This window comes from Bos javanicus, chromosome 2 (genome assembly GCF_032452875.1).
Source record: "Bos javanicus breed banteng chromosome 2, ARS-OSU_banteng_1.0, whole genome shotgun sequence".
Lineage (NCBI taxonomy): Eukaryota > Metazoa > Chordata > Mammalia > Artiodactyla > Bovidae > Bos > Bos javanicus.
Genome location: NC_083869.1, coordinates 13,917,951 through 13,943,890, shown reverse-complemented (window position 1 = coordinate 13,943,890; position 25,940 = coordinate 13,917,951). Strand labels below are relative to the sequence as shown.

Genomic DNA, 25,940 nt, shown 5'->3' with positions numbered 1-25,940 from the left:
AAAAAAACTCAGCATAAATCTCACAAACCGCTGCACCAGCCTTGGGGGACAGAAATGAAAAGAAAGAAAGAATTCAGCCTTGGAGCCTTGGAAAAGGAGACCTCAAACACAATAAGTTTAAAAACAAATAATGAAAAGGCAGAGAAACACTGCACAAAGGAAGAAACAAACTAGAAACACGGAAGTCCAAATAAATGAAGAGGAAATAAGTAAACTACCTGTAAAAGAATTCAGAATAATGATAGTAAAGATGATCAAAAATCTTGAAAAAAAATGGAGAAAATGCAAGATTCAATTAACAAAGACCGAGACGAATTAAAGAATAACATACAGAGACAAACAACACAATTACTGAAATTAAAAATACTCGAGAAGGACTCAATAGTAGAATCTCTGAAGAAGAAGAATGAATCGGTGAGCTGGAAGATAAAATGGTGGAAATAAATTCGGAAGAGCAGAATAAGGTAAAAAGAAAGAAAATAACTGAGGATAGTCTCAGAGACCTCTGGGAAAATATCAAATGCACCAACATTTGAATTATAGGAGTCCCTATAATTCAAAGAAGAAGAGAAAAAGAAAGGGTATGAGAAAATTTTTGAATAGATTATAGTTGAAAATTTTCCCAACATGGAAAAGGAAATAGTCAATCAAGTCCAAGAGGCAGAAAGAATCCCACACCAGATAAACCCAAGGAGAAACACACCAAGACACATACTAATCAAACTAACAAAGATTAAATACAAAGAAAGAATATTCAAAACAGCAAGGGAAAAGCAATAAGTGACATACCAGGGAAACCCCATATGTTTAACAACTAATCTTTCAGCAGAAACTCTGCAGGCCAGAAGGGAGTAGCAGGATATAAAGACCTGAAAGGGAAAAATCTACAACCAATATCGCTCTACCCAGCAAGGGTTTCATTCAGAATTGATGGAGAAATCAAAAGCTTTTCAAGACAAGCAAAAGTTAAGAGAATTCAGTACCACCAAACCAGCTTTACACAAAAGTTAAAGGGAATTACATAGGCAAGAAATACAAGAGAAGAAAAAGATCTACAAAGTCAACTCCAAACAATTAAGAAAATGTCAATAGAAGCATAAATATCAATAATTACTCTAAATGTAAGTGCATTAAATGCTCCAACCAAAAGACACAGATTGGCTTAATGGATACAAAAAACAAGACCCATATATAAGCTGTCTACAAGAAACCCACTTCAGACCTAAAGACACATATAGACTGAAAGCAAGAAAATGGAAAAATATATTCCATGCAAATGGAAAGCAAAAGGAAGCTGGAGTAGCAATCCTCATATCAGACAAAGTAGACCTTAAAGAATGTTACAAGAGATAAGGAAGGACACTACATAGTGATCAAGGGATCAGTCCAAGACGAAGACATAACAATAACAATCTTTGCATCCAACATAGGAGCACCTCAATACATAAGACAAACACTAACAAACATAAAAGGAGAAGTTGACAGTAACACAATAATAGTAGGAGACTTTAACACCTCACTCACACCAATGGACAGGTCATCACAACAGAAAATTAATAAGGAAACACAAGTGTTAAATGATACATTAGATGAAATGGATCTCATTGATATCTTCAGGACATTCCATCCAAATGCAGAAGAATACACCTTGTCAAGTGCACATGGAACATTCTCCAGGATAGACCCCATCTTGGATCACAAATCAAACCACAGTAAAGTTAAGAAAATTTAAATAATATCAAGTATCTTTCCTGACCATAATGCTATGAGACTAGATATCAATTACAAGAAAAAAACCTGTAAAAAACACAAACACATGGAGATTAAACAGTACATTTCTAAATAACCAACAGGTTACTGAAGAAATCAAAAGGGAAATAAAAAAATTTCTAGAAACAAATGATAATGAAAAAAATAACAACTCAAAACCTATGGGATAAAGCAAAAGCAGTTCTAAGAAGGAAGTTTATAGCAATACAATCCTACCTCTAGAAATAAGAAAAATATTGAATGGACAACCTAACTTTACACCTAAAACAACTGGAAAAAAAAGAACAAAAAAATAGCAGAATAAAATAAATCATAAAGATCTGAGCAGAAATAAATGAAAAAGAAATGAAAGAAACAATAGTGAAGATTAGTAAAACTAAAATCTGGTTCTTTGAGAAGATAAACAAAATTGACAAGCCTTTAGCCAGACTCATCAAGAAAAAAAAGAGAAAAGAATCAAATCAAAAAAATTAGAAATGAAAAAGGAGAGGTTACAACAGACAATGCAGAAATACAAAGGATTATGAGAGACTATTATGAACAACTACATGGCAATAAAATGGATGGCCTGGAAGAAATGGACAGATTCTTAGAAAAGTTCAATCTTCCAAGACTGAACCAGGAAGAATTAGAAATTATGAACAACACAATTATTGAAATTGAAGCTGTGATCAAAAATCGCCAAAAAATAAAAAGCCCAGGACCAGATGCTTCACAGACAAATCCTATCAAACATTTAGAGAAGAGCTAATGCTTATCTTCTAAAACGCCTTCAAAAAATTGCAGAGGAAGGGACACTTCAAAACTCATTCTATGAGGCCACCATCACCCTGACACCAAAAATGGACAAAGACAACACACAAAAAAAGAAAACTACAGGCCAATATCACTGATGAACATAAGTGCAAAAATCTTCAACAAAATTTTAGCAAACAAAATTGAACAACACATTAAAAAGCTCATACACCATCATCAAGTTGGGTTTATTCCAGGGATACAAGGATTCTTTAATATATGCAAATAAATCAATGTGATACAACATATTAACAAATTGAAAGACAAAAACCATGTGACAATCTCAATAAATGCAGAAAAAGTCTGTGACAAAATTCAGCAGCCATTTATGATTAAAACTCTTCAAAAAATGGGCATAGAAGGAACCTATCTCAACATAGTAAAGGCCATATATGATAAGCCTACAGCAAACATTATTCTTGATGGTGAAAAACTGAAAGCTTTCCCTCTAAGATCAGGAACAAGACAAGGGTGCCCACTTTCACCACTATTATTCAACATAGTTCTGGAAGTCCTAGCTACAGCAGTCACAGTAGGAAAAGAAATAAAAGGAATCCAGATTGGAAAAGAAGTAAAGCTCTCACTGTTTGCAGATGACATGATCCTGTACATAGAAATCCCTAAAGATATTATCAGAAAATTACTAGAGCTAATCCATGAATTTAGCAAAGTTGCAGGATCCAAAATCAATAAACAGAAATCATTTGCATTTCTATATACAATGAATGCATTTCTATAACAATGAAAAATCAGAAAGAGAAATTAAAGAAGTAATCGCTTTCAACATTGCAACAAAAATAAAATATCTATGAATAAACTTTCTAAAGGAGAAAAAATAACTGCACAGAAAAAATTATAATACACTGATGAAAGAAATCAAAGATGACATAAACAGATGGAGAGATATTCCATGTTCCTGGGTAGGAAGAGTCAATATTGTGAAAATGACTATACTACCAAATGCAATCTACAGATTCAATGAGATCCCTATCAAATTACCAATGGCATTTTTCACAGAGCTAGAACAAAAAATTTCACAATTCATATGGAAACACAAAAGACCTCAAATAGCCAAAACAGTCTTGAGAAAGAAGATGGAGCTTGAGGAATCAAGCTCCTGACCTCAGATTATACTACAAAGTTACATTCATCAAGACAGTATGGTACAGGCACAAAAACAGAAATATAGACCAAAGGAACAAGACAGAAAACCCAGAAATAAACCCATGTACTTATGGGTACCTTATTTTTGACAAAGGAGGCAAGAATATACAATGGGGCAAAGACAGCCTCTTCAGTAAATGGTGCTGGGAAAACTGACAGCTATGTGTAAAAGAATGAAATTAGAACCCTTTCTAACACCATACACAAAGATAAACTCAAAATGGATTAAAGATCTAAATATAAGACCAGAAACTATAAAACTCTTAGAGGAAAACATAGGCAGAACACTCAATGACACAAATCAAAGCAAGATCCTCTATGACCCATCTCCTAGAGTAACGGAAATAAAAACAAAAGTAAACAAGTGAGACCTGATTAAACTTAAAAGCTTTTGCACAGCAAAGGAAACTATAAGCAAGGTGAAAAGACAACCCTCAGAATGGGAGAAAATAATAGCAAATGAAACAACTGACAAAGGATTAATTCCAAAATATACAAGCAGCTCATACAGCTCAATACCAGAAAAACAAACAACCCAATCAAAAAGTGGGGGAAAGACCTAAACAGACATTTCTCCAAAGAAGACATACAGATGGCTAACAAACACATGAAAAGATGCTCAACATCACTCATTATCAGAGAAATGCAAATCAAAACTACAATATCACCTCACGCTGGTCAGAATGGCCATCATCAAAAAGTCTACAAACAACAAAATGCTGGAGAGGATGTGGAGAAAAGGGAACGCTCTTGCACTGTTGGTGGGAATGTACATTGATACAGCCACTATGGAAGATGGTATGGAGATTCCTTAAAAATCTAGGAATATAATCACCATATGACCCAGCAATCCCACTCCTAGTCGTGTACCCCAAGGAAACCAAAATTGAAAAAGACACATGTATCCCATTGTTCAAAACAGCACTATTTACAACAACTAGAACATGGAAGCAACCTAGATGTCCATCAACAGATGAATGGATAAAGAAGTTGTGGTATATATACACCGTGGAATATTACTCAGCCATAAAAAGGAATGCATTCAAGTTAGTTCTGATGAGGTGGATGAACCTAGAGCCTATTATAAAGAGTGAAGTAAGTCAAAAAGAGAAAGATAAGTATCGAATTCTAATGCATATATACAGAATCTAGAAAAATGGTACAGAAGAATTTATTTACAGGGTATCAGTGGAGAAACAGACATAGAGAACAGACTTATGGACATGGGGAGAGGGGAGGAGAGGGTGAGATGTATGGAGAGAGTAACAGAAACTTACATTGCCATATGTAAAATTGATAGCCAACTGGAATTTGCTGCATGGCTCAGGAAACTCAAACACGGGCTCCATATTAATCTAGAGGGTGGGATGGGGCAGGACATGGGAGGGAGTTTCAAAAGGGGGGGATATATGTATACCTATGGCTGATTCATGCTGAGATTTGACAGAAAACAACAAAATTCTCTAAAGCAAGTATCCTTCAATTAAAAAATAAATAAAATTTAAAATAAAGACAGTGAAAATTTATTCAGTGAAAAGCTTTGAATACCATAACCAAATATTTGGCAAGTGAATGTACATCTATAAGTTTTAGGTACAAATAAAAGAAATAAGAAAAGTTTTACTTTACTCATGTGATAGATTTACAAAGCCATTAAATTGTGTTTTTTAGTTGTTTAAATATATTGGAAAATATTTAACCTTTGGGGTAGAAAATTATATAAGATGCCAGTTATATAGAGCTACATCAATTATTAATAATAGATTTAATAAATAGTAACTGTAATCAAGGGAAGTATACAGAACTGTAAGTGCTAATGATTTCTGGATTGTGGAATAGAAAGGTCATTTAATTTATTGTACTTTGCTGTAGTTTCTAAGTTTTATTTAATGGTCATGAATTATCTCTCTAATTAGAAGTTATTAAGCTTTTGATAAAGTGAAGAATAAAATCCATGAATAAAAAAAAAAAAGACAGAAAAAAATCAATTATCAAAAAAAAAGTTAAGAAAAATAAAAAATTTCTAAGTGTAAAACAAAAAAAAAAAAAAAGGAAAAACCTTCTGGTCCAAAGAGAGCACTTGTTGTTTTGCAACAATGATTTGGATTAAAAAAAAAAAAAAACTTCTCTATCATTTCTAAATATTTGGGATGTGCTTCAATTCATCTTAGCCATTATGTATATAGGAATTAGTGCCAAGAAATATTAATACAAAAAATATATATACAGTAATTGTATATACACACAGGTATATTTACGTATTATACATTTTATGTGTGTTTTATTGTGACTTTTTTATTTCATTACCACATAACTTTTTAAACACTATTGTTAGTCACTCAGTCATGTTTGACTCTTTCTGACCCATGGCCCATGGATGGTAACCCACCAGGCTTCGCTGTCAATAGAGTTCTCCAGAAGAGAATACTGGAGTGAGTAACTACTCTTTTCTCCAGGGGATCTTCCCAAACCAGGGATCAAATCTGCATCTCCTACATTACAGGTAGAATCTTTACCACTAAAAACTGCAAAAAAAAAAAAATGGGATATAGGAAAGTAAGTATAACAGAAAGATCAGTTATAGCTAAGAGTACACCTGTTTATTGGAGACTAAAATGTTAAATTGTAATTACCATAGAAATATAAACAGCTGCAAATTCAACTGAATTCAACACATATAATGAATTGCCTCTTGAGAAACTTGTATGCAGGTCAGGAAGCAACAGTTAGAACTGGACATGGAACAACAGACTGGTTCCAAATAGGAAAAGGAGTACGTCAAGGCTGTATATTGTCACCCTGCTTATTTAACTTATATGCAGAGTACATCATGAGAAACACTGGGCTGGAGGAAGCACAAGCTGGAATCAAGATTGCCAGAAGAAATATCAATAACCTCAAATATGCAGATGACACCACCCTTATGGCAGAAAGTGAAGAATAACTAAAGAGTCTCTTGATGAAAGTGAAAGAGGAGAGTGAAAAAGTTGGCTTAAAGCTCAACATTCAGAAAACTAAAATCATGGCATCTGGTCCCATCACTTCATGGGAAATAGATGGGGAAATAGTGGAAACAGTGTCAGACTTTATTTTTTTGGTCTCCAAAATCACTGCAGATGGTGATTGCAGCAATGAAACTAAAAGACGCTTACTCCTTGGAAGGAAAGCTATGATCAACCTCGATAGCATATTCAAAAGCAGAGACATTACTTTGCCAACAAAGGTCTGTCTAGTCAAGGCTATGGTTTTTCCAGTGGTCATGTATGGATGTGAGAGTTGGACTGTGAAGAAAGCTGAGTGCTGAAGAATTCATGCTTTTGAACTGTGGTGTTTGAGAAGACTCTTGAGAGTCCCTTGGACTGCAAGGAGTCCATCCTAAAGGAGATCAGTCCTGGGTGTTCATTGGAAGGACTGATGTTGAAGCTGAAACTCCAGTACTTTGGCCACCTGATGCGAAGAGCTGACTCATTTGAAAAAGCCCTGATGCTGGGAAAGATTGAGGGTGGGAGGTGAAGGGGATGACAGAGGATGAAATTGTTGGATGGCATCACCAACTCGATGGACATGGGTTTGGGTGGACTCTGGGAGTTGGTGATGGACAGGGAGGCCTAGAGTGCTGCGGTCCATTGGGTCGCAGAGAGTCAGACACGACTGAGTGACTGAACTGAACTGAAGTGAATGAATGTCAATTCTATCAGTAGGTTCTATAAGTGATTTTAAGATGTCAACCAATTGGTCTTTACAAATTAAGTCTGATCTAATAGAGTATTACAATACCCCAAAAGTCAACCATTTATGATAGGTTATTATGGAAAGAAATGAGAGAAAATAACACCTTATTAAATAAATGCTGTCAAAAATATTTCAATTAATTAACTGATTATGGACTCCAAATCAAGTCTGCCCAAGTTGGAATCGAACATCTATCACTCACTGGACAACACTGGGCAGGGTTGCAGCACTCTGTGCAACACTGGGCAAGCAGCTTAACCTCTTTTAGCCTCAGTGTGCTTATCTATAAAACTGACATAACGATTGCATTTACCTCAGAGAGTTATTAGGACAATTAAATGTGTTACTGTAAGTAAAGTGCTTGATATAGTGCCTGGGACATAAGATGCATATTAAGTTTCAGTTATTATGATTATCATTTCATACTGGCTAAGAAATCAGGAAACACAGATTATAGTCCTATTTCATTCATTCATGCTTGAATAAAGGGTCTTTTGACTCATTTGAGTCTTTATACAAGTCACTCATCAACCTTCCTGGGCCTCTGTTTCCTCCCCCATGAATTTGAGGAATAAACTTCACAATTTCAAAGATTCTACTTGGTTCTAAAATTCCAAATTTATTAAAGAATTTTTCTTTTTAATTTGGAAACACCCATACGGTCCCCTCATTCTACTCTGTACATGTATGTGTGTTCTAAGTCACTTCAGTCATGTTGGATTCTTTGTGACCCTGCGGACTGTATCCCTCTGTCCATGGGGTTCTCCAGGCAAGAATACTGGAGTGGGTTGCCATGTCCTCCTCCAAGGGATCTTTCCAACTGAGGGATCGAACTTGAGTCTCTTATGTCCCCTGCATTGGCAGGCAGGTTCTTTACCACTAGCGCCACCTGGGAAGCCTGGGAATGTCCTCTTATTCTACTCCGTTCACTTCAGCCCCAACCTGAGTTCCTATGGAATACATTGTTTCTATCTGCCGTCCAACCTTTACTATATTTCTACAAGTGAGTGTGTGTTCTTCATACTGTCCTCCCAGGACAGACAATAATGACTAGAGACAAAGGGCCATTCTTTCCTCTTTGCACATGATAAATGTTGATTCTTCATTCCATCGTAATGCATGTATTGAGTAAGTGCCAAGAACTGTTTCAGCTAGACATTGAGGAAAAAAGTAAATATTATCTGATTCTTGATCTCAAAGAATTCATTATGGTAGACCAACCAATGAAATGTAATTACAATATGGTGTGATAAATGGAATAAAGGATGGAGTGATCAAATATGCTTGAATGGCTCACAGAAAATTAATGTCTAAAAGACACGCGAACTGGATCTTAAAAGATGAATAGCAGTTCCTTAGATGGAACTTAAAATTAAATAAAACAGTCCCCTCATTATAATATATCTCATGCATATATGATAGAGCTATTGTATCAAATTTTGATGTAGTATTATACTGAAGCTGACAAAGCTATGGTTTCCTTGAAGCAAGTGGGCATCAATTATCTGAAGTAGAGATCTGTCTTCAGATATCTTTTTCTTTCCCAGCATGACCAATTCATCAGAAGCATGTATCATGATCAGCACTAAGATCTTGCTATCTGATTACCACTCTCCTTAAGAATCAGGACTTTGTAGAAATGGCTGGTACCAGGGCTGAGGCAGGAAAAGTACTGGATAAGTCTAGAATGTCTTACTGTGCACTAAAATAAGCAAACTCAAAAAATAATGGGGATTAACAAAGAAACATGAAAGTCAGCTTGAAAGAATTCCAAATAGTCAAATCCAGAACAACTTAGGCATCTAAATAATTTATCAGGCATTAAAATCCATGGTAATATATTTTAACACTTTAAACAAAATATGAATCCATAACATAAATTAATGAATAAACTGAAAGTTTGATGAGGAATAGGGGCATTGAACCATGAAGAAAGCTGAATGCCAAAGAATTGATGCTTTCAAATTTTGGTGCTGGAGAAGACTCTTGAGAGCCCCTTGGACTGCAGGGAGATCAAACCAGTCAATCCTAAAGAAAATCAACCCTGAATATTCACTGGAAGGACTGATGCTGAAGCTGAAGCTCCAGTACTTTGGCCACCTATGCAAAGAGCCAACTCATGGCAGAAGACCCAGATGCTGGGAAAGATTGAGAGCAGGAGGAGAAGGATGAGATGGTGGGTGGCATGGCCAACTCAACGGACATGAGTTTGAGCAAACTGTGGGAGATAGTGAAGGACAGGGAAGCCTGGTATGCTGCAGTCCATGGGGGTCACAGAGTCAGACATGACTTAGTGACTGAAAAAAAAAAGGTATTTAGAGGGTGGCACAACTTAATTACAAAAAGGAAAAATGTAACTTTACAGTGGAAAGGAAAGTCTTCACAGACACCTCTTTTATCAAATGGTCCAGTTTAACCTACCAGCAATGGAACAAATTAAGATTTGGGACCAAATGATAGCATGCAATGAAAACACCATAATGTTACTTCTATCGTATTCCTGACAAAGATGTATAACCTAAAGCTAGTCATGAGGAAACATCAGACAAGCCAAAAAAGGGAGACATCTATAAAATAACTGGCTTGTATTCTTCACATGTATCAAAGTATTGAAAGTCAAGGAAAAAACTGAAGAACTATTCCCAACTGAAGGAGTCTAAGGAGTTATGACAACTCAGTTAAACAAGCGGTTCTGTGCTGGATCCTGCAAAGTCACTACTGGAACAACTGGCAAAGCCTACAAGGAAATGAGGATTAGGCAGCAGATTAGATAGGGATAACCAGTGCCAATGTTAGTTCTTTGACTTTGTTGACTGTATTGTGGGTATACAGGACATTGCCCTTGTATGTAAAAAACACATACCACAGTTTTGGGAAATAACGGGAAAACATCAGCAACTTACTCTCAAATGGTTGAAGGAAACAAAGCTATTTGCCTTATATTTTTACTTCCCTGGTGGCTCAGATCGTAAAGCGTCTGCTTACAATGCAGGAGACCGGGGTTCAATCCCTGGGTTGGGAAGATCTCCTGGAGAAGGAAATGGCAACCCGCTCCAGTATTCTTGCCTGGAAAACCCCATAGACGGAGGAGACTGGTAGGCTGCAGTCCATGCGGTCGCAAAGAGTTGGACACAACTGAGCGACTTCACTTTCACTTTGAATTGTTTTGGAAATTTGAGCTTGTTCACAAATTTTTAAAAATAAAACAATAACAATGATGATTATGATGGTATTCTACAGTCTAAAACTTATCTGACTTTTTATTGCTTATCTGACTTTTAGGAAAAAAGATAAGAATCCTTAAAGTGAACTATAAGACTTTGCATGATCATCCTGTCGCCTGTTGACTCTTCTTTAGGCTCACTGCATTATCTTCTTCCTGTTCCTCAAACAAACCATGGACTTTTGAGGTACAAGTTCATGCTCTTGTCTTCCCTCTGCCTAAAACATTCTCTAATTCATTGCCCATATACATTAAATTTCTTTTTTATCGTCTTTATTTTGGTAATACCCTTACAAAACTTTTGCCTTTCCAAGGTCAGTTTTCCATTATTTATTCTCACAGTGCTGTGCATTTTCCCTTCATAATTACAGACTTCCTTGAATAAAAGATTAATGTGTCTTCCATTATCCTACCTCTCTGGGGTAGAGTTATACCTTTGCTCATCATGTTATCCCAAGGACCTAGCCCAAAGGACAATAAACAATACTAGTGAATAAATGAACTGTTTAAGATCAATCCATTCATTTGGGCCCTTGAATCTCTCCTATGTCTCCTTCTCTTTTCTCTCTTTTTTGGCTTCCTCTCTTTTTTGGCTCCTAACCAGATTTAAACATGTTGAAGTCTTTTCAAACCTACAGCATTTCCTCTCTTGAATCCACATCCTCCTTGAATTGCAGTAAGTCTACCTGTTTCTCTCTTCACTCAAACTTTCAGTAGATTTCTGTAGATTTACAATTTCCATTTCTTCAGCTCCCATCCAATCTCCAGCCCACTGCAACCTGAATTCCACCCTATCACCCACTAAAATTGTACTTTCTGTGGTGGCTATACGGAGAAGGGGATGGCACCCCACTCCAGTACTCTTGCCTGGAAAATCCCATGGATGGAGGAGCTTGGTTGGCTGCAGTCCATGGGGTCACGAAGAGTCGGACACAACTGAGCGACTTCACTTTCACTTTTCACTTTCATGCATTGGAGAAGGAAATGGCAACCCACACCAGTGTTCTTGCCTGGAGAATCCCAGGGATGGGGGAGCCTGGTGGGCTGCCGTCTATGGGGTCGGACAGAGTCGGACACGACTGAAGTGACTTAGCAGCAGCAGCAGCAGTGGTGGTGGCTATAACCTCCAAACAACTAGACCCAATTAACAAGTTTTAGTCACTATCTTACCTTAATTTTTCTCACTAACTTCCTTGATGTTTAGTTCATTTTGAATATCTCTATCTCATTTTTGACTCTTTAATGAGCTCTTCTTTTTCAGATTACTCCACAAATTAATTTGTTTATTCAAAAATATATTTATTTAGTACCTACCATAGGCCAGGAACAACTGGGGATACAATAGTAATTAAACAAAAATCCCTTTCTTTGTGGAACTACATTCTTCTGTTTTTTTAATTAAGGTAAAATTCACTTGCAGTATTATATTAGTTTCAGGTGTACAACACAGGGACTTCCCAGATGGCACAGTGGTAAAAAAAACCACCTGCTCATGCAGAAGACACAGGAGATGTGGGTTCGTTCCCTGGGTCAAGGATATCCCCTAGAGGAGAAAATGGCAACCCACTCCAGTATTCTTGCCAGAAAAACCCCATGGACAGAGGAGCCTGGCGGGCTATAGACCATGGGGTTGCAAAGCATCAGGCGCAGCTGAGCACACACACCTGTGCAACATAACATTTGACATTTGTATATATTGTGAAATTATCTCCATAATAAGAATTTCATAAAATTTGATCCTTGTGATAAGAGCTTTAGCAACTTTCAAATATGCAAAACAGTGTTACTCACTATAGTCACCCTGCTGTACTTAACATCCCTGGAACTTATTTCATAACTGGAGGTTTGTAACCTTTTGCCCCTTTCCCCCATTTCACCCTCCTCCCCTCAGCCTCAGCCAACCACACATGTATTCTCTATATCTATGAGCTTGGTCTTTTGTTTTGGGTTTTTTTAGAATGCACATATAAGTGAAATCACACTCTGCAAGCTCATTACTCTTAACATAATACCCTCAAAGATCATTCATTTGTCTCAAGTGGCAATATCTCATTCTTTTTATGGCTGAATAATATTCCACTACATATATATATATATATATATATATATATATATATATATATATATATTTTCCTTATCTATTCACCCTCCAGTGAACATTTAGGCTGTCTCCACATCTTTGCTATGGTGAATAATGTTCCAGTGAACATACTGATGCATATTTTATTTATAATTAGTGTTTTCATCTTCTTCTGATAAATACCCAGAGGTAGACTTGCTAGATTTGTGATAATTCTATTTTTAGCTTTTTGAGGCACCTCCATACTGATTTCCACAGTGGCTACACCAATGTAGATTCTCACCAACAGTGCACAAGGGCTCCCTTTTCTCCATGTCCACTCCGGCATTTATCTCTATAACAATAGCCATTCTAACAGGTGTGAAGTGGCATTTCATTGTGGTTTTGATTTGCATTTCCCTGATGATTATGTAATAGGGAAGAAACTGTGTATTCCATTACAAGTTAATCACGAAAGGGATGGTGCCTAAAAACTTTTTTTTTTTTTTTTGCTTATAAAGAACCTTCACTGTGAAAAGTTTAGGATACAGTCTTTTTTTTTTTTTTCCCAATTCTTTTTTTTTTTTAATTTTATTTAACTTTACAATATTGTATTGGTTTTGCCATATATCAAAATGAATCTGCCACAGGTATACATGGGAACCCTGCCTCCCAAATAATGAGCATTAAGCTACAATTCCTTTGTATAGCTCACAGCAAACATCCTGACCAGGCCCACCTGTGAATGTCTACAGGCAGGACAAAATTAACACAACCCCTCTGGAGGTTGACCTGAACCAGGAAACATTTGACTTTACTCCTTCCACTTTTAGTATAAAAGAAGCCTAAATTCTAACTCAGGTAAAATGGATTTTTAGGACACAAATCTGTCATTTTCTCAGTCTGATGGTTTTCTGAATAAAGTTGCTAAAAAGGTGGTCTCTAAATTTATTGGCATGCTGTGCAGGAAGCAGTAAGTATGACCCTGGACTCAATAACAATTAATGAGCTGAGCATCTTTTCATGTACCTATTGGACATCTGTACTTAGGAAAAAATGTCTATTCAGATCCTCTGCCCATCTTTTAATTGGATATTTTTAAAATTTGTTTTGTGAGGTTTTTTTTTGTTATTCAGTTGTATGAGTTTTTCATATATTTTTGAATATAAATGTTTTATCAAATACATGATTTTCAAAATTTTTCTTTCATTCCATGGATTGCCTTATAATTTTGTTATTTCATTGACTGTAAGACATTCTTGATGTTAGAGTTTCCCAAGATTTTATCCTTGGTCCACAACTTTGCTTATTCTGCATACTTTTGCTGAGTAATCTTATTCATGCTCACAGGTCCAACTACCACAGATTAGTTGATAATCTCCTGTTTTCTTCTCTAGTCTAGACACTTTACATGAATTTTATACTCTGTGTCTTTATTTGGACATGATATCAGATCAGATAAGATCAGATCAGTCGCTCAGTTGTGTCCGACTCTTTGTGACCCCATGAATCGCATGACGCCAGGCCTCCCTGTCCATCACCAACTCCCAGAGTTCACTCAGACTTACATCCATTGAGTCAGTGATGCCATCCAGCCATCTCATCCTCTGGCGTCCCCTTCTCCTCCTGCCCCCAATCTCTCCCAGCATCAGAGTCTTTTCCAATGAGTCAACTCTTCGCATGAGGTGGCCAAAGTACTGGAGTTTCAGCTTTAGCATCATTCCTTCCAAAGAAATCCCAGGGCTGATCTCCTTCAGAATGGACTGATTGGATCTCCTTGCAGTCCAAGGGACTCTCAAGAGTCTTCTCCAACACCACAGTTCAAAGCATCAATTCTTTGGCACTCAGCCTTCTTCACAATCCAACTCTCACATCCATACATGACCACAGGAAAAACCATAGCCTTGACTAGACGAACCTTTGTTGGCAAAGTAATGTCTCTGCTTTTGAATATGCTATCTAGGTTGGTCATAACTTTCCTTCCAAGGAGTAAGCGTCTTTTAATTTTATGGCTGCAATCACCATCTGTAATGATTTTGGAGCCCAGAAAAATAAAGTCTGACACTGTTTCCACTGTTTCCCCATCTATTTCCCATGAAGTGGTGGGACCAGATGCCATGATCTTCGTTTTCTGAATGTTGAGCTTTAAGCCAACTTTTTCACTCTCCACTTTCACTTTCATCAAGAGGCTTTTGAGTTCCTCTTCACTTTCTTCCATAAGGGTGGTGTCATCTGCATATCTGAGGTTATTGATATTTCTCCCGGCAATCTTGATTCCAGCTTGTGCTTCTTCCAGCCCAGCGTTTCTCATGATGTACTCTGCATATAAGTTAAATAAACAGGGTGACAATATACAGCCTTGACGTACTCCTTTTCCTATTTGCAACCAGTCTGTTGTTCCATGTCCAGTTCTAACTGTTGCTTCCTGACCTGCATACAGATTTCTCAAGAGGCAGGTCAGGTGGTCTGGTATGCCCATCTCTTTCAGAATTTTCCACAGTTTATTGTGATCCACACATCAAAGGCTTTGGCATAGTCAATAAAGCAGAAATAGATGTTTTTCTGGAACTCTCTTGCTTTTTCTATGATCCAGCAGATGTTGGCAATTTGATCTCTGTTTCCTCTGCCTTTTCTAAAACCAGCTTGAACATCAGGAAGTTCATGGTTCACATATTGCTGAAGCCTGGCTTGGAGAATTTTAAGCATTACTTTACTAGCATGTGAGATGAGTGCAATTGTTCGGTAATTTGAGCATTCTTTGGCATTGCCTTTCTTTGGGATTGGACTGAAAACTGACCTTTTCCAGTCCTGTGGCCACTGCTGAGTTTTCCAAACTTGCTGGCATATTGAGTGCAGCACTTTCACAGCATCATCTTTCAGGATTTGGAATAGCTCAACTGGAATTCCATCACCTCCACTAGCTTTGTTCGTAGTGATGCTTTCTAAGGCCCACTTGACTTCACATTCCCGGATGTCTGGCTCTAGGTCAGTGATCACACCATCGTGATTATCTGGGTCGTGAAGATCTTTTTGTACAGCTCTTCTGTGTATCCTTGCCATCTCTTCTTAATATCTTCTGCTTCTGTTAGATCCATACCATTTCTGTCCTTTATGGAGCTCATCTTTGCATGAAATGTTCCTTTGGTATCTCTGATTTTCTTGAAGAGATCCCTGGTCTTTCCCATTCTGTTGTTTTCCTCTATTTCTTTGCATTGATCGCTGAAGAAGGCTTTCTTATCTCTTCTTGCTATTCTTTGGAACTCTGCATTCAGATGTTTATATCTTTCCTTTTGTCCTTTGCTTTTCACTTCTCTTCTTTTCACAGCTATTTGTAAGGCCTCCCCAGACAGCCATTTTGCTTTTTTGCATTTCTTTTCCATGGGGATGGTCTTGATCCCTGTCTCCTGTACAATGTCACAAACCTCATTCCACAGTTCATCAGGCACTCTATCTATCAGATCTAGGCCCTTAAATCTGTTTCTTACTTCCACTGTCTGTGTCTTAATTTGGACATGATATAGGAAATGTGAAATAGATATATCCAAATCAGAAACCTTTATCTTTTCCCTAAATAGATCTTCATTCAGTGAGTGGTACTCATCCACCTAAAGCAGAAGTTAACCTTAGAGCTTTTCTTTATCTCCTACATCCAACTATTAGCATTCTTGGCAAATTTACTTTTCTGTTTTCCATTTCTCCAGTAGCTACCAGAATAATCTAAAATACAATCTCAGTCCCTTACTTAAAAGCTTTTAGTAGCTTTCTTATTACCTGAAAGGTAGTCTATGTCTTCATCATGGCATAAAACCCACTGTAATGTGGTCCCTGCTTTATTCTCCAGTTTTCCTTTTTGCTTTTCAATTTACTCTAAAGATATTGGCGGCTCACAGTGTGCCATAATGATTAACATTACAGTCTCTGGAGCAAGGCTGCTCAGGTATGAACCCCAGCTCTGTCAGATATTTACCTTGTTTTCCTCAACTGTGAACTGGATATAATAATAGTCCCTATCATATCAGAGAACTTGGAGGACTGAATTACATGTGTTCTTAGACCAGTTCATGGCACTCATTAGCTACTATTACATGAGGCTACTTCTAATATTTCTGCCTTTGCTCTGGCTACTTTCTCTTCTTTCTGGTCAGGTATTAGTTTAGCTATGGATCCTACATGCTCATCATTTTTTAACAAGCTGACATTTGATTTACTACACATGAAAATATTACCACTCATATTAAGGTTGCTGTCGTAAGTAGGCATTCGTTTCATTAGGATGTTTTTTCTTTTGATGGCTGCAAATGCATCTACTTCAACTGTTCTAGTTATATTGTGTGTGCGCTCAGTGTTCTCAGTTCAGTTCAGTCGCTCAGTCGTGTCCGACTCTTTGTGACTCCATGAATCGCAGCACGCCAGGCCTCCCTGTCCATCACCAACTCCCGGAGTTCACCCAGACTCACGTCCATCGAGTCAGTGATGCCATCCAGCCATACTTCAACTGTTCTAGTTATATTGTGTGTGCGCTCAGTGTTCTCAGTCACGTCCAATTCTTTGTGACCCCATGGACTGTAGCTCGCCAGGCTCCCCTGTCCATGGGATTTACCACTCAAGAATACTGGAGTGGGTCGCCATTTTTACTCCATGGGATCTTCCCCACCCAGGGATTGAACGTGTGTCTGTTACCTCTTCTGCACTAGCAGGCTGATTTACCACTCCGGGAAGCCTAGTTATAATGCTGTAGATCAAAATGCAGTTTATACACCATATCATTTAGATGTAAATGGTGGGAGAGAGGAGTATGCACAACTCCCCAGTTTCCAGCTTGAATGACCAGGAAGTCGGGCAAAACAATAGAACACTCACGTTTGTCGCCTACACACACACTCATAACTATTTTTATTGCTTCCAAATTGCCTACTGCCTCTTCACTCTAGACTGACACTGCTATCATTGTCACTACAGTTTAGTTTCCCTTTTCCTTCAAAATTTCCCCTTTCTGGCTCACTCACCCACCAAACAGAAAAGTACTGTTATGGGTCTGCCTTTCCCTTTAAGAACAGGGTCAGCGAGAAACTGCACGCCAAAACCAGCCCTCCGAATAGTTGCCGTAACCACAGCAACGGGAGCAGGAAGGGGCGGGCTACGTCGTCCTGCGTCCGGTCCGCGGCGCGCACCCGCCGCAATGGTGCGGGTGCGCGGGCTTCGTGGTTACAGCGTGTTCTTCAGCTCCGGGTTGAAGCCGGAGCCGGACCCGGAGCCGGATTCCGCGCCGAGGGCCACGTCAACCTAAACCTACACCGCCCTCCCCACCCTGTTCGGCCCGCAGGTCCTTAGGCGAATCCTCCCAAGCTGCGGCCTCCACGCCTTTCCCACAATGCACCGCGCCAGGCCCCGCCCCGCCTCGCCTAGGAGACCGCCGCGCGAGGAGCAGACCCGAGCCGGCTGCGCTGGTAGCTGCCGGTGTGGCTGGTCCAACCCCATCACAGGCGCGGCGGCCCAGCGGTCAGAGAGTACGTGCTTCCCTCCGGAACGCATAGGTTGTGTTTGGCGGTGTGGGGTCCAACCCCGGGGATTGAGGATGGGGAAGTAGCTGCAGGAGACGACCCCGCAACACCGAGGTGGGCTTGGATCCGGGGCCGGGGCTTTACTGGAGCTAGTAGCGGCCTGGGCTCTCCGGGACAGGCGAAATGGCCTGTACGCTGGAATTCTCCCCCCCGCTCTTCGCTCTTGTGGCTGGATTTTTGTGTTCTCTCTCCCAGTCGTCTTTCCCCCTGCTAGCTACACCATCCTTTCTTCAGCGATTCCTGCTCAGCGGTTGCCGGCTTTTTGCTCCAGTTTCTCCCTTTAGCCTCAGTTATCCAGGTTTCTGTCTCACTAACCCTGTCTGAGGTCTCACACACCAGCAACCCTTGACTCCCAGTGACTCCCATCTTTTCCCACTCGCCGCAACCCATTCTGGAGTGGGGGCAGCAAGGAGTTCGTGTTGAATTTACCTGCAGCTTCCACCTGTCTCCGCACCTCGGCGCGTAGCAAGTCAGGCACGCCCACGCCTACTTTGAGCACCAGCGCTGGGCAGGGAACAAATAGCGCTTATCAAGTGGTGTTTGCTAATATGATCTCTTTTATTCTAAATGTTTTCTAGTCTGGATGTTTATTAATCTACATCGCTCTATTTTACAAAGGTTTTTTTGGTGACGTGAGAAGGAAGGATTAGAAATGAATCGAAAACCGTTCACAGGTGAGAAAAAAGTTAAAATAGGCATTTAGGATTAAATGACGAAAGGAGGAACTGAGAATGCTTAGAAAAGTTAGGTTTTTCGAAACATTATGAGATCTTTGGAACTAAAGTATATACAAATTTGCATGTGATTTGATTTTATTTTTATCCTGCCCAGGTTAGCGTGTCTGAATGACTGATTGCTTCTCTTCTTTTTTTCCTATTTTTATTTATGCCAAATGTAAACTTTGTAGTGAAATTACACATAACTTGCAGTTATTATTCTGCTCGTTATATAAAATAGTAACTGCTTAGATAGAAGAAAAGCACCTTCTGAGAAAATTCAGAAGAAAAAACGGGCGACTTTGTACGTTATCTGTTACAGTGATAGAAATTCACTGCCGTTTTTGCTTCGGTTTTGTGAAAAATAACGGACTCTTTGGAAGGATCTGGTGCTGCTTTCTTGTACCCCCAAAGAATATTTCCTACAAGTGATATTTGGAAATGAAAACTGGATAGGCGTAAATGGGTGGAGAAATAACCAAAAAGGAAGCAGATCAAAAGGGCCGGTCTTAAACTGGGTAGAAGGAAGGAAGTAGCTCCTCACCTCCTGTTCACCACCACCGCTCCCCCCCCCTCCCCTGTTGTGATGCTTAGAATTGCTGCATTTGTTTGTAAAACGTTCTAGACGGCTGCAGCCACACTAGCTCCCTTTTTTTTAACCTTTATCTAGTGCTGTCTTGACACGAATGATCGCATGAATCTGGCTACCTAGATAATGGAAGGAAGGAAGCGGGCCCCCAAAGAACAGAGCCTGAGGCACTCACCCTGATTTGCCATTTACTGGAGATTATATTACTGGTCATATTATTTAGTAAATAGTGCTGTTGATGGGTTGGGGTTTTTTTTGTTTGTTTTTAATGTAATTTACCTGATTTTTTCTCTTTAGATTAACATTTGGGGAGACAATTTATGATGCCTGTTTCACTTTTGGAGTAATGTGGACAGAAGTTCTCAAATTTGCATATTACATCAACTGGAACCAGTGGCATTATCTTAATGTTTATTTAAATCAGAACTTGTACAAGAAAAACAATGGGAGTCTGGTTAAATAAAGATGACTATGTCAGAGACTTGAAAAGGGTCATGCTCTTTTTTCTAGTAATGTATATGGCCATTTTAGTGGGTACAGATCAGGATTTTTACAGTTTACTTGGAGTATCCAAAACTGCAAGCAGTAGAGAAATAAGACAAGCTTTCAAGAAATTGGCATTGAAGCTACATCCTGATAAAAACCCGGTAGGTAAAAATTTCTTTTTAACCATCTGATTAATGTGTTTTAAATTAGTGCTCAGAATTCTTAAGAGCAATCACTACTAGTCAAAAATCATAATTCAAATCTGTACTAAAAACAGAGGAAGCTAAATATTCTAAATTTAGAGGAGTTAAAGGAATGTCAGTATCAAAATGCAGTTCTCTCGATTTGAAAACTAATTTCCAGCAGTTCTATTACAGATGTTAATCATAAAGCAGAAGTAGTTTTCTTTGTAAAGCAGGTTAAAATCAAGTATTTTAGAACAGTAAGAAAAAGTATTTGCTTAGAACATATAGATGGTATGTCTTGCTAAAAACAGCAGCAATAGCTATTAATAGCATGCTTCCACTTTTTTCTCCTATGTACAAATCTAAAACCAGAGTCAGAAAGTATTACAAAGTAAAACTTGGCAGCCAAGTCCAGTTAATGCCAATCATAAATATTTGGTTATGTATTCCATAATGTAATCTTTCAAAACTTTTAATTCTTAAGATATTTTTATAATTTATCTCATTTTGTTTTTTTCTTAATGAGATTTGATAATCATCAAGAAGAAAGATTTAATTATAATTTTCTAGATAAAGTTTTTATTGTTAACTTCAGTAACTATTTTTAAAATTATTTTTACTTATTTTTATTTTTGGCCACACCACTCTGCTTGCAGGATCTTCCCTGACCAGGGATTGAACCCAGGCCACCACAATGAGAGGAATCCTAACCGCTAGGCCACCGGGGAAGTCCCTAGATAGAATTTTAAGTAGGATTATTTTATTTCCATCGCATAAAGCTAAGCAATAGAATTGGTATTGCTCTAAAACTCTTGTTAATTGGTAATCTTTTCCTGAGATCAACATTCTGTTGTGTATAGGATTTTCATTTTTTCAAATTTTTCTTTAAATTTTCAAATGTCATTACCTGAAAATATAAAGTGGAGCTGGTGTAATAATAATAGAAATAAATAAACAATAAATGTCATGTGCATAAGTCATCGCGAAACCACACCCCATGCCCCACCCCATCCGTTGAAAAATTATCTTCCTTGGGAAGGGTCCCAGGTGCCAGAATGGTTGGGGCTTGCTGATTTAAATGAAAGCATTCTTCGAAAAGCAGTTCTATGAGAAACACTGACAAATGAAACATATCAGTCCAGTTTTGAGTTATTATTCTGGTATTAGTTCTTATGTCATTATATGATAGATTGGGTTACATACTTTTTTTTAGATTTTGCCTCAAATAGGTAACCTAAAATTTTCTTTGTGATTATTTTAGAGGTCACACATAATATTTACAATATTGTTTCCAAGGGTTCATTAGTCTGTTTTTTCTGTTGCATCTATTAGAGGTCATAATTTTATGACCACCTCTGTCAGCCTCTTGAGGCATTAATTCTCATTTCTCTGTTACTTTTCTTAATTTTTTGTAGTTTTTTAAAAATACTTTTTTTACTTTTTTATTTCAATGTGTGATGCCCATTTCATATTAAACTACTCCTCATCTTGGTATCTACTCTCAAAGAATTCTCAGAATTAAATCAGTTGATTGTGTATCTGAAACAAATATTATATCTAATGTTTTTAATAGAATAACCCAAATGCACATAGTGATTTTTTGAAAGTAAATAGAGCATATGAAGTACTCAAAGATGAAGATCTGCGGAAAAAATACGACAAATATGGAGAAAAGGGACTTGCAGATAATCAAGGAGGCCAGTATGAAAGCTGGAATTACTACCGTTATGATTTTGGTAAGATGATAGATATTCCTTATGAAGTTATTTTTTATTCAAGTAAATTAGAAATTAATTTTGTTTCACCAGTTAGCTTATTTATGTAATTAATGTGCATCCCCTAGACCCTCTTTTTAATGCAACATGGGAGTGGAATTCAAGAGGAAAGTCAAGTAGTATGTAGATACCTGAGTAAATATGGAGGTGTTTTGGTCATAATCTTGTTAAATACTTAAAACGATTGCATTTAATTTTTAAAAATATTTGTATTAGAAGTTAACTATTGAAGCCTTCTAGTATTTTTAGAGCAGCATATTTTCCAGGAAAGATTGAAGTTTCCTTTAATAGTGGTCGCGTCAGTAGAAATACCATCCTTCTTGGTGATGAATAATGGCTTGAGGTGTGACAGGAATGAGAGGACAAGAGCAGGGAGAGTGAACAAGTAAAAGGGATGGAGGGCGGGGAAAGTAAACGCAGGTGTCAAGCGAAGAGGGAGCGTTCTGATACCCAATGGTCATTTATTAGCCTCAAATGCAGGCTGAGAACTCAAGTATGCTTTTATCTTAGACTCAATAAAATATTTTCAGTTTACATCTGCAGTATTTATTTCTTGAAACTGACTTTTCAATATAATATTTTCAGGTATATTCCCTATCGTTTGATAGTCTATAACAAGTGTTACAAGTCAGTATTTCATAGGCTACGTCAGTATTTCACAGGCTAAGTCTGGCCTGCCACCTGGTTTTGTGAAGTTTTATTGGAATGCAGTTTTGCTCATCTATGTACATATTATTTTTCACACTTCAGGGCAGAGTTGCATAGTTGTGACAAATCATATGTCTCAGAAAATCAAATACTAACCTCTGTATATATCTGTCACTTAATATTTATTCATTGATATCTTACATAGTAATGAGAAACTTACATTGGTGTTATTATAATAAATAAATTTTATATTTAAGTTTGCTTCTACCTCTGCAAATACTCTAATTATATAAGACATTTAGTGATATAAAACATTTTTAAATGATAGCACATTAAAAAGAAAAACATGCAGTCTGAAGGTGAATGAGATCTGAAAGTAATATACTATTCCAATTTCCTGGTTTGGATATTGTACTAAAATTACATGGTATGTCACCATTAGGGGAAGCTGGGTAAATGGGAGTCCGAACTATTTTTACAACTTAATAAAAGTCTATAATTATTTTCAAATAAAAGCTTCTTCAAAAAAACATAATAAAACTTTTCTGTGGAGATGAACTTGTGTGACTGTTAGGAGCCACACCCGAAACACAGGCACCTGTGACATATCAGGAAATGTCTTTTGATTACTCTTTAATAAATGTATCACCGCTGTTACTATTTACTCTTTGCTTTACTCCTAGAAAAGTAGAATAGATTCTTAGTGTTGCATATTCTTCAACTTGAGATTTAGAATAATCTTGATTTTTGATGATTGAAAGAAAATGACATTTTTAATGTGCTTATTTATATGATGAAGTTTTAATTTTATAATTTTATTTACTTCTAAAATTAGGTATTTATGATGATGATCCTGAAATCATAACATTGGATAGAAGAGAATTTGGTAAGTTTGTGCATTTATGATTTTCCAAAACTAGTTTAAGACCAGTCTCTTTAACTAAAATTCCCTCAAAGACAAATGTATTTAGAATTTAGAAGTTTTTCTAATTTTAGCAAGGTAAATGGTATATGCTGCTGCTAAGTCGCGTCGGTCGTGTCTGACTCTGTGCGACCCCATAGACGGCAGCCCACCAGGCTCCCCCGTCCCTGGGATTCTCCAGGCAAGAACACTGGAGTGGGTTGCCATTTCCTTCTCCAATGCAGGAAAGTGAAAAGTGAAAGTGAAGTCGCTCAGTCCTGTCCGACTCTTCATGACCCCATGGACTGTAGCCTACCAGGCTCCTCCATCCATGGGATTTTCCAGGCAAGAGTACTGGAGTGGGTTGCCATTGCCTTCTCCAAAATGGTATATATTGTATTTTAAATAATGTTTTATAATCATCATCGAGATTTTAACATAGTTTCTTTTATTGTAGATTTTAGCATATCATCAACTTTCCTTCTATTATGTTAATGAATGTTTCGAACATTCCTGTGTATTAGCTACTATTATTCCTCTTATTTGGCAGCTGAAACCATAGAAGTGCTAGCAACATCCTCAACATTCTATACTTGTGTTTGTGTATAATTGGCATATTTGAGATAATGAACCAGTATCTATTCTATTTTTCTATATTTTTTCACATCATTAAAAAAAACTTGCAGAAATACTTCTGGTTTTGTGTTTCAGAGTTTTAAATAAGTATGTGGTCATTTTTGCAAGTAGATTTACTTTAATCTGTGATTTGTGTGAAAATGGATATAAAAATATACTTCTGTACTTTGCAGTGTACTTTAGAAAACGTTCAGTATTCTTAATACTTTCAAACTAGTACACTTTTAGTAAAATATTCTACTTTAAAACTATATTTTACCTTAAATCATATTTCAATTTTATTTTGCTTTGTTACAGTTTCATTTAATTAACTAAAATGACTTACTAGGTGCAAAATGTATATGTAATTTCTCATTTTAATAATGTGTTAAAACCAGTGGGTTTTGTACAGTTCCTTCTAAGCAAAGGTTGCATCATATTCGTATTTTCTACAACATAGTGAGTTCAGGTCTACGAGATAGCTATTCAGTACATTATTTTGTTTAAAGTCTTGTAGTGAATACCTGAATAAGTTCTAAGGAACATTAAATAATATCTTCTCTATAAAAAAAAATGAAAGAAAATTTTATTTGTATTATTGGTAGACAGAATTGATACTCATATCACATGCTGGCAGAATCATAACTTACTGGCAGGTAGTTGTATGAACCTATTGCTTTTTATGTCGTTATTGTCTCATCTGCTAGTCTATCAGTAAGTATTTTGTCCTATGGGACAGAAAATTTGGAATTAGAGATAGAGGAACCGAACAAAACCTGCAAGCTGATTAAATCATGAATTTACCCAGAATGAAAGACTTTCCTGATGGCTGTATCGTACATGGGTTCAGACTTTTTCAGATTAGTCATTACAGAGAAAAGGTTAAGAACTGCTAATAGTTCATGTAGAACTCCAAATAGTAGTTAAAAATAGATTACAGTCACAAAATCTTAGAGACAGTTATTCAGAAATAATTAAATGACTTCGACAGGTTCAGTGCAAAGTGGCCAATATTCCATTTGAACTCAAATACTACCCTGTGTGTGACTAGACTAAGACAGGGTGATCCCAGAGTTTCAGTTGAAGAAGCCAAGGGAGGAAAAGGATGGATAGTCCTTATCAGTTTGTGCTTATGTAAATATCACATTAGCCTACTTGGTGTGGGTCTCTTCCTATTACCAGTAGTTTCTATTGGTTTGGTTTACCTAATTTATCTTTTGTGTAACTAATAATTATGAGGTTATTTTTAAGGTATTTTGTGTTCATTTGCTCCAGAGAGAAATTCTGTTTTCTTTTGACTAAAGTCACTAACAACCTTAGATCAGTTTTTTCCAGGGATTGAAATGATTGGAAAGCTGAGCTTTGGACTTATACAAGACTAGTCTCTTTTCAGTTCACCTTTATATATAGAACCCTCTCTACGTGTGCCCTGAACTTCATTCTTCTGTCTCTTGTCTCATGAATCTATTGAAAGCTGCATAGTTTCTTGCCTGTCAAGAGGTGGCAAACATTAACCCCCTGATTTCTACCTCCTCCTGTTCCTAGGGGTCCCGTAATTCTTCAACTGCATTGGTAACTCTGATGCTTTCAACAGAAGTCTTCTGTATTTTGTCCAATTCTGCAATTGTGGTGGGAGAGTTAATCCAAATTACCTCAGTTCAGTTCAGTTGCTCAGTCGTGTCTGACTCTTTGCGACCCCATGGACTGCAGCACACCAGGCC

At 37.4% G+C, this 25,940-nt stretch overlaps 1 protein-coding gene across 3 annotated transcripts in view; it reads left to right on the top strand.

Annotated features, from left to right (window-relative positions):
* Nucleotides 1–17,872: 17,872 nt before the first annotated feature.
* DNAJC10 (DnaJ heat shock protein family (Hsp40) member C10) overlaps nucleotides 17,873–25,940 on the top strand; it is a 50,059-nt gene continuing 41,991 nt past the window's right edge. For 2 of the 3 annotated variants that reach the window (XR_009739597.1, XM_061433556.1), the window contains exons 1-5: nucleotides 17,873–18,358; nucleotides 18,923–18,978; nucleotides 19,907–20,256; nucleotides 21,854–22,016; nucleotides 23,539–23,589. Coding sequence is in view for 1 of the 3 variants with exons in the window: in XM_061433556.1 (XP_061289540.1) it covers nucleotides 20,053–20,256; nucleotides 21,854–22,016; nucleotides 23,539–23,589 (418 nt within the window). In the remaining 2 variants the exon portion in view is untranslated. The remainder of the gene's footprint in view (nucleotides 18,359–18,922; nucleotides 18,979–19,906; nucleotides 20,257–21,853; nucleotides 22,017–23,538; nucleotides 23,590–25,940) is intronic. The other variant, XR_009739598.1, reaches the window with a different exon arrangement.